This window comes from Lingula anatina, chromosome 2 (assembly GCF_051362555.1).
Source record: "Lingula anatina isolate TDL-2025a chromosome 2, LinAna3.0, whole genome shotgun sequence".
In the NCBI taxonomy this organism is placed as follows: Eukaryota; Metazoa; Brachiopoda; class Lingulata; order Lingulida; family Lingulidae; genus Lingula; species Lingula anatina.
The window spans coordinates 9,647,797-9,667,032 of NC_141768.1; the positions used below are offsets into that span (position 1 = coordinate 9,647,797).

A 19,236-nucleotide genomic window follows, 5' to 3' on the forward strand; every position below is an offset into this window, starting at 1 on the left:
AAGAGTCTGCAGCATCTCAACCTTCTTGCATGCACAGTAGCACATTTCACTCATTTCACTCATTCAACCCTGGCAGAGCTGCATACATAAACTCACCTGCTGGTCACAACTTCCAATATTGGTGGGGTGGAAACTTCCACTGTGGGAATAACTATATCATCAGTTGATCCTGACCCATTGGTACAGTCTTCATCATCACTGGAGCAACCTGACCCAGTAAACACTATGTCATCTGTGGTATGGCTGCCATAGGGCGTGGTCTGAAAAAGGAGATGAAAACATTAAGTACTGTGGTGGTAACTCTCAAAGCACAGTAATTAAAACAGCCAGGAACCAATTTCAAAAGAACTTTGTTACTCAGGGGATTCATTGTTTATTAAATTTTCTTATCTAATGAATTTGGGGGTTTATTTATAAGTCAGTCCTCTGTATTGTCAATCCCAATGATGCTGGCTTTGTAAAACTGGCCTCTGAAGCAAAAAACTGACTTGGAATATGTTGTTGTGTACGTATGTACAGCATAAGAAACAGACTGAAAAAAAAACCTGTTCTTCATATATAAAAATCAAGACACTTGCTAAATAACTGCAATATATTTGTAACCAGTGGTATTCTACTTATAAAATACTATATTCTATAATCACACAAAAATATTATAGTACATATTTCTTAGAAGTCATGCAGGCATGCCCCTCGTCCAAAAATGCAAATTTCCCTACTACATAACTAATTTCCATTACTTGCAATTGATTAAAAATGATCCTGCACATGCATTTAGAAGTTCCCTCTTAAAAACCAGTGTTGAATACACATGCAACACATGGACTTTTATAATATCATACAAAATAAAAATGCTCCAACTAAACAAAATATAAATATAATAACCCTATACTAACTTTCCTTTTTTTTTCTTTAAAATTGAACTCTACCCACCTGCTCAATACTAGTAATTGTGGTCATTCTTTTAGTTGTGATGACCTGCTTTGTGGTCAATGGCTTTTTAACAGTGGTAGTGTCTGGCACTGCTGTTGTTGTTTCTATTGATCCTGTATTTGTCGCCTATTGTGAAAGTTTCAGTAGTTTGAATTACTGTTTCTGTAGGTGTTAAGTGGCTATATACCTACCAGTTAGTGCCCGAACTCTACTCCACCACCCATGCTGTTAGGGATGAGTGCATTCATTTTTCAAAATTCTTTACAAGACTGAAAGACGTCACAGTACACCACTTTGTAATCTGTGGTGTACTGATTCTTACTTTTATGGGACCAGAAAAGTCTTCAAATTAAAAAAAATTAAATATTGTGCAAATTCTGGTAATAATATTTCAAGTCTTGTAGAGTTTGGAAAAAAATGTGCACCTGGATTTCTTTTAGTAATCTACTGTATCTATAAAATTAGTTATCAGAATAGACTAACTTACCCAAATTGCTGCCATCAAGACAACAATGTGCTGGTGTTTATGTGGCAAAATTAGGCGTGACTGATGACATACCTATTGGTTATGAAGTGATACCTGTGGCATGCGTTTTTCGCTCTATATCTATTTTGTGCAGTTCAGTAACCATGCAAGTGTCTAATATGCAATAAATCATAGAGCACCTAGGTTATGATCAATAAGTTGTTTATAATGGTGTGTGAAATATTAGAAAGCTCCACTCATTACAAACTGAATACCACAAAGACCTAGTAATTAAGCTAAGGGTGAGTAGATAAAAATAAAAGATAACTAAGTTGTCATGCATATCCTTTGCAACATCAAATTAGATATGTATCAAAATATATGCCAAAACAACTTTTGATCAAGAAGAAAAGTCTTGACATGCTCTATTAATATTTCACAAAAAATTGTGTGAAAACCAAAGCATTAGAAGCTCAAGTAACTGATGTAGTGAAGAAGGCCACTGAAATGTATACATTTTATAAAAATAAACTGCTTTAAATTCCGTAACACTAAGAAATCCCTTGTAAATGCATGATTGTGTTCAATATTCACAAAGACAGCTGTTTTCCATTTTAAGATAGAACATATGTTTACATACAACACATTTAACATAAGTAACTGGTACCTTCATTGGGGATGTAGACTGCACATTTTTGCTTTTGGAATAAGGAGGAGTGCTGATGGCTGGTTGGCTTGTGGCTTGGGTTCTTCATATAAATAAACATAAAAAGTCAATTCCAGTTTCTAAAACATTGCTATCTTCTAGTATCATAGACAGAACTTCAGAACACACTTTTGTCTTACTGGCTGATGAATACATTAATGATCAATTAAGTTCTTAATTGTCATTCTACTTCAAAGTTTCCAAATTTGAAAAAAGGGAAAGAAAAAAGTTTTAAAGTCAAAATGTTTACAACTTATTTGAATTATGTACAAAAATGTTGGTAATCTAAGTGCAAATTAGATCAGGTGCATGGCCATATAAACTTTTATCTAAACTAATAAATTAACAAATTTGTTATCATGAATATCTTGCATACATTTTTACAGGTAACAGAGATGTTATATTGGTCTTCTCCACATCTCCTAAAATGGTGATCTTGGCATCATTGCTTTCTGCAAGATCTAAAACTCGCTTCCCATTAAAAACAAGACCTAGAGAGAGAAAATTAAATCAAGGATTTAAAGTACATGTTACATATTTATACCTCACTAAGAAAGGTGCCAAAGAAGGGCTATTTATCAAATCTGTCCGATATACTAAAAAAGTCAATACATGCAGATGCACTTTATCTATGTCTTCTCTTCTAACTTAACTATGTGCTTTCTTAAGATCTGATAAATTTATGACTGATATTCATTCAGACCTTAAAATGATAAAAACCCATCAAATAAAAGGATCTGATGTCAATATTCCCTTTTGAAATGATGTCTGGCCTGACATCCAGAACTAATTATTCAATCAGAAATGATATAAAACATCGAATGCAAGTGCAGGGACACGCCCTGCAAAAATTCATGTGTAGGAAAAAATTCTTTGTTATAGAGGAAAACTTTAGTTGGAGTGAAAATCCCATACAGGATACCTTTAATCTGCTCTAGAAACCCCCTAGGGAAACCCTTTGAATTCCACCCAATTGTCAAAAATTTGCAAAATGAACAAAAATTTGACAACAATGTCCAATCAAACTTTTGGTTTCTGATTTTACTGAGCCTATGTTCCCTCGGGGCATCCCAAATTCATTCAAGAATGTCTATAACCTACCTGCCATTGTGCCCTTAAATGGGGCTTCAATGGAGCCATCTCTTCCCATTTTTCCACCCACATAAATCTGGGCTTGATTGTTGAATACACCTAGCTGAGCACCTGTAATTAACATAAGAACCTTGTGATTACCAGACAGTTGAAAGTCCTCATAGTTGTGATACCTAAAGATATAAATTGAGCTATCATGTTAAATGTAGAAACATTATAAATTTGAGGGGTAAAGCGGTGGTGTTGCAGCAGGACAAAATACTATGTCTAATTTAAAGATTAAAGTTTGCTTGCAAAGTACAAAAAGTAGGTTGGGAATTACTAAAGTCACTATACGAGACAAATTGCTGGGTTTGACTTGAAGGTTACGGTTGCTAGGTAATCTATTGGAGAAGCAGAGTACATGATATAACTATATGAGGATTGTATATGATAATATGATACTTTTAAAGTGTATAAAAGTAAAGAATAAGATTGACATCTAATCGGTGCTTCAGTCTCTGTCAACTCACTGTTCTTCATGAAATTAATATTTGCTATTATCATTCAATGAACAAAAATTTGACAACACTAACTTGAAGAGAGTTTTGTCAGTTATTTATATTTACAGGGCCCGACACTAATTAAGGCAAACCTGAGAGCCCAAGACAATGAAAACCTTGTGCCAATTTCATGAAAGTTTCAGGATAGGTCAGAAATGGACGAAAGAAGAATGATAAAATTTTGGTGGTGATCCATTAATTAATTAATTCATTTATTATTACTTAATTATTTGTCTTGGCAGAGGTTGCAATCTTAAAGTGCTTATAAATATATATAATTTTAAAGAGACATTTGTTGTAATTCTGCACCCCATTTTGAGCATCACCGCATGCCTCAAAATGGGGGACAACATTGTTTTCAATGCAGGAATGACACAATGGTACACCCCAGATACAAGGGAAAATTACGTGTGGACAGGTGAAACTTGGCAGCTATAAGCCTGACCTGACAGGTGACCTAAAAAATAAGCGTCGAACCCCGGTTTATGCTTGCACATTATAAGGACAAAGCACTCAGATAGGAAATCTTTGTTCATTGAGTGTTCCCCCATACTTGCTTATGCTATAAATAATGATAACTAATGGCAAAAAAACTACAACCAGACTGAAGCACAGTTTGTCCTAATTGAAGGACAAGTAAAGATAACTTTTATACATTACACATGGTATATGCACTGGTATTCTCAGTAAACTACATCATGACGTAAATTTGAAAAAATTGGAAAACAGTACCCAATGGATAACTGCTATTTCCTTAGAACCATCAGATCAAATGAGACAGCCAACAGATAACACATTTAAGAAAACTATGCCTATTGGTGCAAAGACCAGAAAATATCCAGTTTCTTTTATGTATTGGCTAAAAATCAGCAAATTTTCCTTAAGACAGGAGAGCATAATTTGCTTTCAGATTCTAGATTTTGTGACAATTTCTTTTTCTGAAGTCTACTCGCTGACATCAGTTAAATAAGAATGCAGTGCACATTAAAATAGTTGATACACAGATGCCATTGGAAGTAGGTGCTTGTTCATGCTGAAAAGGAAAGTTTTACTCTTGCATGCAATACAGTAGTGACACCTATATAGGCTCGCTGTTGGTGCTGGAAATGAACAGAACAGTGTGAGCTTGGTGATTTGCGTGGGAGTAAGAGAGAGAAAAGATGACATGACAGAAAGCCTTTTGTAAAGACATATACTGCTCTTTGAATGGGTCAATTATACAACATCCTAAGAATTCATTATTTTTCTTTTGAAAAAAAAAATGCCTCTTCTGAGGCCATTGATGTTTTGTGTGGCATGAGCTTGAAGAAACAAGTTTCAGTAATTTCCATGACAATAATTATACTGTAGCTCAGCTCCATAACTGTTGCCCTTGAAGAAAAACATTATGAAATCTGCCCAAAACATTGCTTTTAAAAAACATAAAAGAGTCCAAAATGACAACGAACAGAAAAAAACATCTGAAAATACCAATGGAAAGATAGAGAGCTGTAAGAGTTTAATTGGCAAGAGAAAACAATGTTTCCAATTACAATGTGTTACCTTCTTGCCTCAGGAATAGAACTTCTGGGATAAAACCAGTTGCCAAATCAACATTTTTCTCACTCTAATAAAAATCATTTAGCAGGCAAGTCACTAAGCCACTACTTATATTGATAAATCACTGCTTTTATGCTATGACATTCCTACATGGCTGGGTACATATTCTGTACTCTGCAGAATGAAAAGTTTAGATAATTCAATTAAGATTCAACATCTTAATCATATCCATTTCCCAAGCATCCTTTCAAAAATTTTATTGAAAGGGAGGATTTTGGATAGTAATTATGTTAGGCAAAGCAATCTGATGAACATAAATTTTACGTTATAGCACAATAAATAGTATGATTCCAACTCAACTTTTCAACATAGAATTTCACTGAAAATCTGCAACTCGAGAAAAGGTGGTTTAAGCTTACCATCTTAAAAATTTTAATTTTAAAAACATAACCCATATGCCAAAACATTTTGAAATGAATTTACAGAATGGATATAAATTTCGTAATATTTTCGTCCTTGTGATACAGCCAGTTCTGTGTTTTTCCCTCATCACCATTATAATCTAATTCATTACCATCATTTTCTCTATTACTAGCTAATATCTAGATTGAATTTGTGATAATTTTCACAATCTATTTTTCTCTCTACAAATTAGTCTCACCTGGTGGGTGCTTGGTTTGTATTGGTTCATCATCCACCTGAATCGTGGAATTGGCTCCTGCTCTGGTGAACCTCACAATATGATATTTTCCATCATTGACCTTGGTGAAAGTATCCCCTATAGGATGGGGAATGGTGCCCATGTTGTATAAGGCAAAGATAATGCCATTCACCTGGAAAAAAAGCAAATAAAATATAAATCTATTAAATGTCTGATTGATTTTATATTTTTTTTTAACATATAAACTTGCATATTATTCATAAAGTGAGGTATCAATCTACTCTAACATAACCTACCATTCTAGCTGTAACAAATTAAAATCTTTTTTTAAAAATCATAGTAATACCCAAGTGCCATTGCAACATTAAAAATGTGAGAGCAATTATCCAGACAAAACTGAATCCACTGACAGACAGATCCAACCCAATCCCTTGATTAAACCCAAAACAGGAGGGAATGTAATTATCAATTTTATTTTTATTTTGCTTCCTACAATTTCTTCTAACTTACCAATTCAAGTTCTACAAAGTCATTGGAGTTGCCACTGATGACTTGAAGTAGTGTTGTCCTTTCTTGATTGGTTGTGGTTGAAAATCCAACAGCCAAATGGTCAGTCTGGGTGTCTGGACGCTCGGACACTGGGTACGTAAACATGATCAACCCAGGTCTTGAGTCACCAAATCTATAGGCAATGCTCTCTGTAAATAAAAAGATCACTATAATTTCCATCTATTATAATTTAATTAAGTGATTATATTTAAAACCACCCTTAACCTAAATCCTAATTTTACTGCACAGGACTTTGTACAGGACTTTCTTTGAAAAATTGACTGAAGTTCCATTTTATATCTTTCACCCATCTTAAATCTTTGAACTCTAAATTATTTGATAAATTACTTTATTATTTTTGGGACCATCTTCAGAGTCTTTCACATACATTTGAAGTTTTTTTTATTATCATTAGCATTCAGTAGTATTAATGGCCATTACATTTATTTTAAAAATAAAAGATGAAAAGACCAATAAAAATGTATATAAATTATATAACCTACCAATGTGTATATACATATATTACTTACCCTCATTACATCTTGCTCCAGAGAAGGATGTCATATCACAGTTGCATACATAGGTATCCCAGTTCTGTACACAGCGCCCTCTGTTGTCACAAGAATTAGGACTGCAAGTGGCATCAGGACCTGTATAATTTGGAAAGCCTTCAGTGAACAAGAGCAGGAAATCTAGTGTGTAAGAACAATTACAATCCATGCTCTACTAGTGATCTGAAGTTACCTGAGATTCATGAAATAATCAGACCACAGTCTCTATCTTCATTTTGTCACAGGTAAATGGAGATCAGTAAAATATGTACTATACTACCTACATGTATGTCACAACAACTTTTAGATTACGTTATGTGACATACCATAATCAATCTTTCAAGCAAACTACTACTTTACTTTTACTGAAACTAATACTTCACAAATTAATAGTTACTGACATGAGAAATGCATCATTACATATTCACAATAAATATTAAATAAATTATAAAAAATACAATAACCAATTAACACAAAATAAAAAGATACGGAACAGAAAAGAGGAATATCTATCAAAAAAGACGAAAAACACCAAAAAACTCAAGGCACAATCTCACCATAGTATTCCACAATGGAGGTCTACCACATACAAATACTGTATATACAAATCAAAATGAAAATGTGCCAGAATATTCTTCAGATTCATGCATGTTTTGTTCCAATTGTCTCATGCTTTGTAGAGAACAAAATGCCACAATTCAATTGGAATTATCCCACACAAAAAAAAAAAACACATTTCAGTCAGATCAGTGACATGCACATTTTGTGTAATATTTGCATAAAATGCTCCATCATTTTCTTTTAAATTAAAAGAGTTATTAAAATATTAAATGAAATGTGTGCACTAATCACCATTGTGACTTAAATGTTCTCTAATATTTTTGAAATGACCCATTGATATTTCTACCAAAAAAATGCATTCAGAAATGGAGTGCACCCGATTCTCCAGTCAAATTACACCTGTGCAACAAATATTTTTACAAGACGTAACTTTGCATTTCAAACATATACAGTAAAACAAATCAACAATATTCTAGTTCACATGGATAACAATTCCAGACTATCAGTATTTAACTGTATCTTCCTACTAACTGTAAGGAACTTTCCAACTTGAAAAGGCTACACCATTTCTACCCAGGTAGGGGCCCTCTCCCCCCCTCCCCAATCCCCCTTGCTTAGCCCACCTTAACACCTCCACCTGGGGCCAAGTTTTGTCAAGGATTATGCCCCCCTTAGTTTTGTCCTGTCCCCCACCCTGGTGACCTGTTAGTTAAGGCGTAACTGTTCTAAATCAATAATAAAAGCAACTCAGGTTATCTATAACAGAATTACTCTATCATCTCTCTACGAATTGTGCTACATTAATCTGTCCTCTGTGCTACAAGCATGAAACAAAGTGTAACCTAGGAAACTAGAGGTTAATTTATCATCCAAGAATGAGAGTGCACTAAATGTGATAAACAAAGAACACCGCATCAACACACAAGTAGGACAAACTACAGAGTCTACTAGGTTAGAAAAAAAAACATACAAAAAGGACGCAGGCAACCTCAAATATAGAAATCTTAGGTTGGCATGCATATAGACAGTTATTGATTTCTAAGAAAAAGAAAACAAGAAAAAATGGGGGAAAAAAAGGAGAAACATTTTTTGAGTGTTGCTAAGCATTCTTTGTTTTATTCACAATTAGATTGAATGCTTATGTAAATAGTCCAAAAAATTTTGGTCTAGCAAAATCTTATTATAGATGGTAACTTCATATTCTTCATAATTAATTTCAGCTTTTACCTCTTTGAAATACAAAAAATGCTTTGCCAAAGTTATGAATGAGCATACCCAGCTTGATCTAAGAGTGATACATTTGCTGTTAAAAACTGAGGAATCAAAAAAAAAAAAAAAAAAAAAGCACGGTTACCAGCAGGCAGGAGCTCTTTTAGCTGGATCACCATTGCACACACTGTGCATTTTCTTTGTTATCCACAAAGCATACAATTTAAGGCCAGTGAGAGCAGTGCACGCCAATGCAATGGTGGTATATGGTATTCTATCTTTTAGTCATGCAAAGTGTACAAAAGCATTTTCAAATGTGGACATTTCTTAAGGAAATTTAAGTTTCCAGATAAAGCGGAATTCACAAACATCAAAAGCCACATGCAAGTTTGATACAGATATAGTGATAAAACCTGTTTCTCATATAAAATAATTAAGCAATTTCTATAAATTGGAACAGGGCATGCTTCCAGCCAGCATGCCTGTGTGCGCATGTGCAAACGTAGCCCCCACCTGCCATGCAGTTAATCAGTTAGTTACTCACCCTGACACCCCTTTACTACTAAGCCTTGTGAAATAAGTTGTGCCTCTGTCAACAGATCTGGGGTGATACCATTGAGATCTAGAGAGGCCATGCAGCCCTGATAGCCCTGTCTGGACCGAATCAGGATGGGCAAGCTAGAGTACATAGAGACGTCAGGCATGCCACCCACATATAGATACTGGTTGAGGTTGAAGTTAATACCCACATCACCAGTGGGATAAAAAGCGGTGATCATTCTATCATCCACCTTGAGTATGTACTCTTCTAACACAGGCCGCATGACAGCTACCTCATGCCACAAGTTATTATTCAATGAGCCTACTATTGAGCGCAGCAATTTGGCCCCATCTCCCGAGTTAAAAACAAAATGAATATACCCATCTACCAATTCTACCCCTATGAAGTCTCGCCCTACTTGGCCAGTGAACAAGATCAGCCCATTAGGCTGTGTGGTTCGAAATTGGAGAGATACAGAAAAGGTTGCATAAGCTTGGAGCTGATCAAGCATGACAGCTGACTCAGGGGTTTCAAATGTGATTGTGTGACGTAATTTCTTGCCTGTGTCTGCAAAATCTGCAGTGACTTCGATGAAGCTGCTCATGGCCTCTGTTTGTGCCAGCTCAAAGTAGGGCTTCTTGTTGAAAATAAACTGCTGCATTTGTCCCGCAAAGTTGCTGTGGCGGCTCTCCTCATCACTCTGCATTCCACCCGCTGCTATGGCATCAATGTCAAGAATTTTGGAACCATCTTCTGTACCTAAAAAATGTATAAATATCTATCAAAATGCTTTAAAGGGTTACTACACACACAAGAATTGTACTAAAATTGAATATCATACAGAAAAAAAGTTTTTTTTTTATTGTTTTGTTTTCATCTCTTTTCATTTCAAACATGTAATATACATCATGCAGCAAAAATATTGAAGCCAATGCAGGCCCTATTAACAAAACAGCCTTTTACGATCTTCAACCTCAAGTTTGTGATTGCAAATGCCAATTTAATAACTCAAACCATGATTTCATGGTGCAAATGTAAAAAAAGTGGTTTCAAGCATTTGACCAGCTTTCATGAGGATCTCTCGCATTACTCCCACATTGTAAATAGTTCAGGTTTAAGACAAAGAGCCTGTATGTTAATACCGAGAGACCTGTATGAAAGCTGGCCAAATGCTCGCAACCACTACATGTAGTTCGTGCCATGAAATCAGGCTTTCAGTTGTTAATTCAGTGATTGCAATCATAAATCCAAGGCTAGAGATCAGAAATTATTGTTTATGAGGCCTGTGATGAAACCATTTACTTTATCAGACAGTTCAAACAAACAAACTCCAAAACAATTTACAAGACCTTTCAATTATACTTCAAAAGCAATTTTTTTCATATTTAAAATGAATCTAAACACATCTGTAACAAATTTTATCAAACCTCTTCTCATCCCTTATTAGATTGTCAAAGTTTGTACAACTGTGTGTTCTAAAATTCTGTTTCTGATAAAACATCATCAATAAATTTTGTAGGTCCTGTAGGAGTAACAAATTACAATAGTGATTATGAACCAGCCACATGCAGTGGCGATAAAACAAGACGAAAAACCCCTGCAACCTTTAAAACCAATTAACTGAAAGGGTCAAAACCTTGTAAGTTATAAATTCTCTACAGACATGCCAGTATTAAATCTAAAAGCAAGCTCTAGATCAATCAAATTAGCAAAATCAAATCACCTCACAAGTCTATAGGCACAATGCACAAGGTTCTGAGGAGTGACTTATAACTAAGGTGTATTCTGAGCTTCCAACTAGATCTAACAAACCCCCCCCTCTCTCTCTCTCTCTCTCTCTCTCTCTCACACACACACACACACACACACACACACACACACACACACACACACACACACGCACATGTATGCATACACAAACAGGTTTAAACTTCACATCTAATATTTTAAACAAATAAAGCTTTTGGGATTGCAATTTTTCTCTTCCACACAAAGTAACAAAAGTAGACATTCATTTTACAGCCTTCTATAAATTTCTGTTGATAGATGTTCATTGTTCTGAACACAACATCATCTCCAATTCCTCAGAGAGTGAAGTCAAAGTAATATGAAATAAGGTAACATGTTAAATTGAGATAACTGTGAAAGTAATTAAAAAGAGAACTGCATCTGTGCACTATACTGTATTCACACACATGCAGCACTAAGGATTCACTTGTCAATGAGCACATTTCTTTATTTTCATGTTCTAATATGAAAAAAACTAACATTTCCAAGAAACACATGTTGACCAAAGAGGAAAAAACAATTCATTGGTTAATTTTTTTTATCGGAGAGTGGAATCTGTCTAAACTTTACTTTCTATATTTTCAATACCATACACCCTGGTCCTCATTTCCCAAAAGAACCTCAGTTCAAAATGGTGTCATTGTACAATAAAGACCAAAAATCTTGGTCTCCTTTGAGAAACTAGGTGGTGGTCTACAAATATTTTAGACAAAAGATTACTGTTAGGGGACTTTTAAAACATTAACCTTGATCAACTGTAACTTAAGTCGTATGTTAAGAATGACTATTAACTTAAGTTCTTTTGGATAATGAGGCCCAGGTATGGTACATAGCCATCACCCACATGCAACACACTACAGATTATAAGTCACAGTAAAGGGAACAATTACCAGAGGTGTAGGAACCAAGATAAAGGTTGTTGACACGGAGAAGAGTAGCAGCACCAACAAGTTTGCCTGAAAATAGACACAGGGAACTCCAATAACATCAATGCATATATCCTCCTGGGAAGTCCAGGAACACTCATTCTTCTTCGTTGTAGTTGTGCAGCAATGCAAATCCAGTTCACAACATTTAATTATGCAAGGCAATTACTGAACAGCTCATGTTATAGGGAAATTATTTACTCACAGAGACAAGTTGTCGAGGGGAGACATCAAAACAACATAAATCATTACCAGATTATATATATATATATATCAAATATAACTGCAATGCATTAAATATTCAGATTTCCTAAAATCCTCTACCATTACAAGCTGCTATTCTACCAATCAAATATATATAGTGTGGCATTCTCTTAGGACATGGAATCAATCATTACATGGAAAAAATTACATACAAAGCAAAATTCTTCATGCATGTATGCTAAATGTAACTGCTTCTTCCTATTTCTTTAATTGGTTTTGGTCAAGTAGGTGCATATACATAAAACATATTCCCTTTGTACCAAAAGTGATTTTCTTTTATGAAAATTATCAAGAGGATCAAACACTTAATAAAGCAAAGCACCTGGAAGCCTTCTACTTCATTTGAAGTTTTCTGTGTTATTCAAAATGTGGCATAATTTGAGGGCATTGCAAATTCCTTCTATTCAATACAAAATATATAGATGAGACAAATAAGTAAAAAAAAGTGAAATGATATAATCAAGAAATATTCTGTTAAATGAATACAGGGTACTGTAAGAGTTTAGTATCACCCAGATACAAAAAATAAGGTTTTTCATACATCTAATTATTCAATATTTGCAGCTACATTTGTGCTGATAAAAAACAATAAAAATTCCTAATGCTTAGCGTAAGCATAGGCACCCCAAAGTGTTTTTCATCAATTTTATACCTCTCTATTTTGAGGTAAGATAGCAGTCGGTACATAACTCCTGAACAAAATTTTATCACCAAAATTGGCATGGGTGATGATAAATAAAGCAGAAATTTGAGAAACCAATTTTGTATTTCTTACACCCAAATTGCAATTACAAATTGCATCATTGGAAAGATAACCTTTGTGAAAATGCTAATGAATTTAGTCATGATCACGGAAGATTTATATATAACCCCAAAAAAATGTATGTAAGGCAGTAAATAAGGAGTTTTTGTCTCACCCTGACAGTACCCTTAAAGAAATCATTTTTTATGAAAGAAAAATGATGTAAAATTGTATTTAGAAATACTTTATTTCACAGCATATATTAAGATTAATAATATAACTTTAATTCATAATACTCTACCATTCTCAACGATGTCCCTATCCACCCTTAACTGTATGTTCGTAAGTCTCCTTCTAATGTGCACTGTGTGCCACTGGTCGTCACTCAGACCACTGCCAACATACAACGTCTGAAATAAACAGCAAAAAGAAAAATAATCACTGAACCCAATAACGTACAACTAAAAAAACCCTACAAAGATATATATATAATACATCCAAGTCTGTACTACACATCATTTCAGCTAAGTCATTTTAATGGGTTTTTTAAAGAATTCCCATGATAAATATTGCAGTGACTGAAAGAGTGAATTATGTCTTGCAACATGCTGAATTGGATTGGAAGAGTGAAGAAATCATCTTTTTAAGTGTTGGGAAGATCCTACTGAGAGTTTGGTTGTGTGTAATAGGCTGAAGGCATAGAAAGTCACAAAATATCGATGCCACCACATACCTTGCTCCGCACATGATTTTTACTTAAAAGCATTGTAGAAAATGCCACATTTAATCTTAAAATAATAATGATAAAAGTAATCAATGCATAACAAAAAAAAAAAAAAAAAATTCAAATATCCCCCACAGTATCTGCTTAACAGACCCCACTGCCAAATAACATTTCAGAACAAAGAGAAGCTTCTAAGAAGATGCTTACTGTGCTTCCGCTTCCAAGGTTGACATCCAGCCGTGCACGCCCACCTTCTAACGTCAGCACCATTTTATCAGAAGTCTTTTGTGACAATGTGGCAAACAGCAGGCCACCCTGGCGTCTTGTCTTAAAGCGGAGAGATATGTCCTCTGCTTCTGCCCGAGACTCCTGTGGTAACGAGATTTTAACATACTGTTCCCCATTAAAACTCAGTGTGGTGGCCGCTAAAACAAAACCAAATGTTTCTATGAAACAGTGCAGTGTAAAAAGCTTGCTGCGTTTCTGCATTGCCAGAGAAATTTGGTATGATTTTTACCAAGTCTGAATCCAAAATGTGCAAGGACTGCTGCTGCAAAACCATACATGACAAACAGACTTCTGGCAAACTACCACAGAAACACTTTCCAATATACTTTAATGTTACCATTAAATTGATCTCATCATACTCCTATTGGCAAAATTCAGGAACATTTAACCAATCAGGAGGAACCTTTGGCAGGCTGCGACTAAGTGAATGTCATATACCCCGGTAATTGCCTCTGAGAATCCATCATGCTTTCAATAATTCAAGGAACCTGCAACTGTGTCAGACAACTTTTTGTGTATTTTTACACAGAGCAATGGGAAAAGAGACAGAGAATTTATACTTATAGGACCATAAAAATACATCAGATTTATGGGGAAAAGAAAATAACAAAGTGGCTGATTTATTATGGATGGTAGTTCTTTAAAAAAAAGCCATTCAAGTTCAACAATAAGACTTCAAACAAACAAAATAAACAAATAAATAAATGAATGAATAAATAAAGAAAAGCATTCACCTGCAGCTCTTTTAGGTTGAGGATATACAGCTAAACAATGTGTACTGGCCACAATTTACTTTCCAGGCAAAAAAAATTAGCATTGCAGCATTTCAAATAAGACCAAGTCCTTGATTGCCTTAGATACTGAGCTATTATAAAAGTCTTGTACAAAACATCTGCTCTTACTTTTTACACGATGATAAACATTTCATATATGATAAAGTAGGTATAAAAAAAAGAGCACAATGCCACGCCATGTAGTAAAACAGGAACACATCCTTACCAATATATTTCAAACAATGTCACCTGAGAATTGTATACTTAAACATTTATAACCCCTGCTGCAGTACAAACAAAGGAAATCCCTAGAACATCAATAGGCTGTATACATCCACATTACTCATATTAACAAGTTTAATCTATTACACAAGTTTTGTGGATCACTTTGTTGTGCATACATTTCCCTAAACTCACATAATAAAATTTGTCCTTTTCAATAAATAACCAAATTTCAGGATGTTTGCAACTTTTGCCAGGGTTAAAAAACTGCATTCAGGTTTCAAGCTATTTTAACAAAAACCAATGACCTACATTACTGAATCTCTGATATCATACCTTCATTGCAAGATGGTCCAAAATATCCTGTAGCAGAGCAGTCACACAGGAACCTGTTCCAGCCCTCTGTGCATATTCCATCATGAAGACAAGGACGAGCAGTGCACTGGTGGCGCGTTGGGTGACACTCCTGGGTCATGCCATGGATTTCTTGCTCTTCGGCAAATTTTGACAGATCTTTCACTTTTCCATCTATAAACACATCTTGCATGCACCCTACGTAGCCATACCCTAGGCTGCCAACCCACATTTCTCTTGGTAGCTGACTCCCTTCAGCAGCAGCTCCGATATACAGGGTGCCATCCAGATCGAGCTGTTCACTGTTTCCTTTAGTTGTATACTCTACCTCTACCCCATCGACACTCACTTTGCCTTGTTTTCCATTGTATGTTACCATGACTTTGTGTGGCAAACCATCGGTAACCATCAGGGTGGAAGCCTGAATCTTTATTGCTCCAGAACCAAGGTCAAGGACAAGATACAGATACCCTTCCAGCAGCTCTAATCCAAAGAAATCGGAGCTTCCTTGCACACTCCCACTGTACATCAGCAGCCCATTTCTTTCATTAGTTTGAAACTGGAAAGTGATGACACCAGACTTTTGTGCAAGAGCGTACGGGACTTTCACCATGGATTCTGGGGTGGCAAATGTCACTGGGGTGGAGTGGACCAGGTTTTCACACTTGTCGAAGAGAACATCCCCCTTGATGTTGATAAGATCGTGTTTTGTCCGTGCCAGTTCTGTGATATCTAAGCTGATGCTGTCAGCTTTGTACGTAACCTGAAATATCAAATAATATTTCTTGTATAATCCATAATTAATTATTTAAAAAAAGATTCTAGAAAAGAAGCAATATATTTGCAATATCTAAAGATCTATGTTTGTTGCATGTAATATGCTGAAAATAATATCAAAAGCAGTAATCGTAAATTTCATATACCATGTCAAAAATATCTGGAGGCTTGTGTGATTTGCGTCAGCAATTACATTTAGTTCAGCAAGCTGGAAACCAACAGCATTTTCACATTTATAGAAGTCACCATCTGCATTTTGTAAATAAACAACACCCCAATCTTTCTACTGTTTTCTGTTACAAGACATTTAAAAAGGGTGTCCATTTTGGATTTCTGGATCTTTTTTCAAGAACTCTTTTCAAGCCCAAGTGTGAAGTAAAGGTACAATGAACACTCTACTTCTATGCTTTTGCCAAGTTTTCCTGCTACCTAACCCTCTGCTCTATGCTTGATTTACCACCATCAAAGTGAAGTTATAATTCAAGTGTCAGTGAAGCCCTAAAAGTTGGGACTGGAAATTAAGATGCTTTAACATTTACGTAAGACCAAGATATACTAGCAGACAGAGTGTAAGTGGTTTATGAACTTTCAGTTGACATATCCATTTTGATCTGACCTGTTCCCTTAAAAGGTCACTTAATCGGTTCCTAATTGCTACCTTGCAACACTCATTTTGTTAAGTGGAATCTAAAATTCACTGACATATAAATTTGAGGCTGTATGTTTGACTAAGTAATTGAGAAAATGTAGCTTAAAAATGCACTCTTAAGCCAAGTTATAGATGCTCGGTCTTATACTGCAACACACATGCCTTATCCCAAGTTGGCTATTGGTGTATAACAGTGTGGATTAAACTTCTCTCGATCAATAACTGACACAACAAAATACAAACACTTTTTCTTTCAAGGGACAACCAGTGTAAATTTAAGTTCAAAAGATGGGAGGTAATTCTATCTCTGTAATACAACACCTGCAGTATTCCTTCAAAAGAGCAATAAAATCCAAGAGAAAAGGATCAATTTAGCACACAGCCATGTAAAGATGTATCACACCTAAAGCATTCCTTTGTGGCTGCAATTCAAGCGACCAATATTATACTCTCACCAATAATCATTCTTGCAGTTGCAACTGAAATACTTAAGTTACCTAAAAAATGAAAAAGAGCACAACTTCTAAATCCTTTTCACCCCAGGGTCACAAATGTGGTGCCCTCTGCTTTATACCAATCAAAATGTCACTGCCAATTAATAGCAGGCAGTAAACATGGTTAGGGCAGTATAGCTAAAAACCTCACTTTGCTGACAGATATTTTTCTCTTTTCTTTTTACAAGCTATAAAACATAAGAAGCCATTCGATAAAAATGCAATAAATCACAGGGCATTTTTGTTGTTGACTTAATGTCTAAATTTCATAAAATTTGGGTAAAAATTTAAGAAAAGTAATGTAAAACAAACAATCTACATTATTTCCCAAATAGGTTTCATAAGAACAGTACATCATAAATTTAAGGTCAGTGTCAAAGTATTCTTGAAACTCAAAATAAAGTATGAAAAGAAAAAGAAGAATAATTACACCTTATAGCTTGGCAGTCACAGTAACACCATATGGTCTCTAACGATCAATATTACAGAACAGCCTGAAGCTAAGAGCACTTCATGCATTACTACATCCTTGCCAATTTCTATTCAGATTCTTATGGTAAGATTACATTTTCTTTTCTTTTTTCATCTTCTTTTCCTTCTTTGATCTTTCACTTACTTCTTTCCAAACTTTGGAAAACCTTTTTTTCCATACAAAAGCTGCTCTCACCATATTAATTCCAAATGTTCAATCAAAAATGACATTTGCACCCCCTCTCCTTCATTGCCACACTCCCTCAAATCATTCTCAGCCACTGTGTGTGCAATGAACATCTCAGACCCAAGTCTGGTAGCTTTAAACCAGTGTAGAATGACCATAAGAGCATTCTGTGACTCAACTGTGTCACACATGCCCAAAAGTACAGTACATGTGGTAACTTCCTGTGTGCCCAAAAGCATCCAAGCCAACCTAAAACACAAACAATCTTTTTCTTTTTTGAAAATTGTACTATTTGTCTTTATACTACACTGTATGTTTCCAGACATGCAACAGAATGCAGATTTTTTGCCCAGTAATTTGAACTTGGTTTGTTTACTAAGAGGTGAAAATGAAAAGTGCCCAGCAATAAAAATGTTCCGCTTTCATCATTTACTATTATCCACCCTCCCCCCCCCCTCCCAAAAAAAAAAAAATTAAGACATCAGTTTTATACTTGTGTCTGAATTTATCTTTATACCAATGCCTTCAATGTGATTACTCCACAGGAAAAAAGACTTAAAAAATTGTATACAGTCAAAAAAATTAAACCAACAGAATTACAGCTGATAAGAAACATGAAATCGTGTGCTTCACATCCCAATCTCTTTCTTTTCTTACTCAAGAATAAACATGCCTGTTGTAACCCTCCCTAATACAGTGGTCTCCTTGGTATTAATCTTTTTAAGTATTCATTTCCACTTCTCCTGGGACTGATTTACCAGAGGAAAGCACCTTCAATTTGTTTTCTGAATTTTGCATGTGTGATAACTGACACTGCAACCCCTAAATTTAAAGCAACATATCATGCTATTTTTCCATAAAAGTTTCCAATAAGTATCCAATTATTTCCACATGCAATATAAATGTAAGACTATAAACACCTTTGCCAATATTATCCTCTACAAAACTTCCATACACTCAATCATTTCCCACATACATGTACCTGATGCAAAATCAGATTTCAATCAGTCTTAAGTTGGCTGAATGTTCAAAATATGTAAGATTCCTAATGATATCTTTAGAAATTGATAAATATATAGGCACCATGTGTTTGATATAATTATTAGAGATTTTAGGTGTATCTGGGAATGACTCAGCATGGATACAAATCAACCATTGTTACCAGTTACTTAATATAAATCAAATCTGATCACACAATCTTTCAATTATTATTTTGTTTTGATTCAC

At 35.0% G+C, this 19,236-nt stretch overlaps 1 protein-coding gene across 6 annotated transcripts in view; it reads right to left on the reverse strand.

Annotated features, from left to right (window-relative positions):
• Positions 1-19,236, reverse strand: part of LOC106163306 (neurexin 1-like) — a 52,378-nt gene that overhangs the window by 3,190 nt on the left and 29,952 nt on the right. For 5 of the 6 annotated variants that reach the window (XM_087006412.1, XM_087006415.1, XM_087006413.1 and 2 more), the window contains exons 7-19: positions 15,414-16,194; positions 14,002-14,219; positions 13,372-13,480; positions 12,029-12,094; positions 9,912-10,109; positions 7,019-7,138; positions 6,450-6,637; positions 5,940-6,111; positions 3,207-3,308; positions 2,482-2,596; positions 2,067-2,148; positions 934-1,059; positions 97-260 (exon numbers count right to left, since the gene is read on the reverse strand). In XM_087006412.1, the coding sequence (XP_086862538.1) occupies positions 97-260; positions 934-1,059; positions 2,067-2,148; positions 2,482-2,596; positions 3,207-3,308; positions 5,940-6,111; positions 6,450-6,637; positions 7,019-7,138; positions 9,912-10,109; positions 12,029-12,094; positions 13,372-13,480; positions 14,002-14,219; positions 15,414-16,194 (2,441 nt within the window). The remainder of the gene's footprint in view (positions 1-96; positions 261-933; positions 1,060-2,066; positions 2,149-2,481; positions 2,597-3,206; positions 3,309-5,939; positions 6,112-6,449; positions 6,638-7,018; positions 7,139-9,911; positions 10,110-12,028; positions 12,095-13,371; positions 13,481-14,001; positions 14,220-15,413; positions 16,195-19,236) is intronic. The other variant, XM_013540862.2, reaches the window with a different exon arrangement.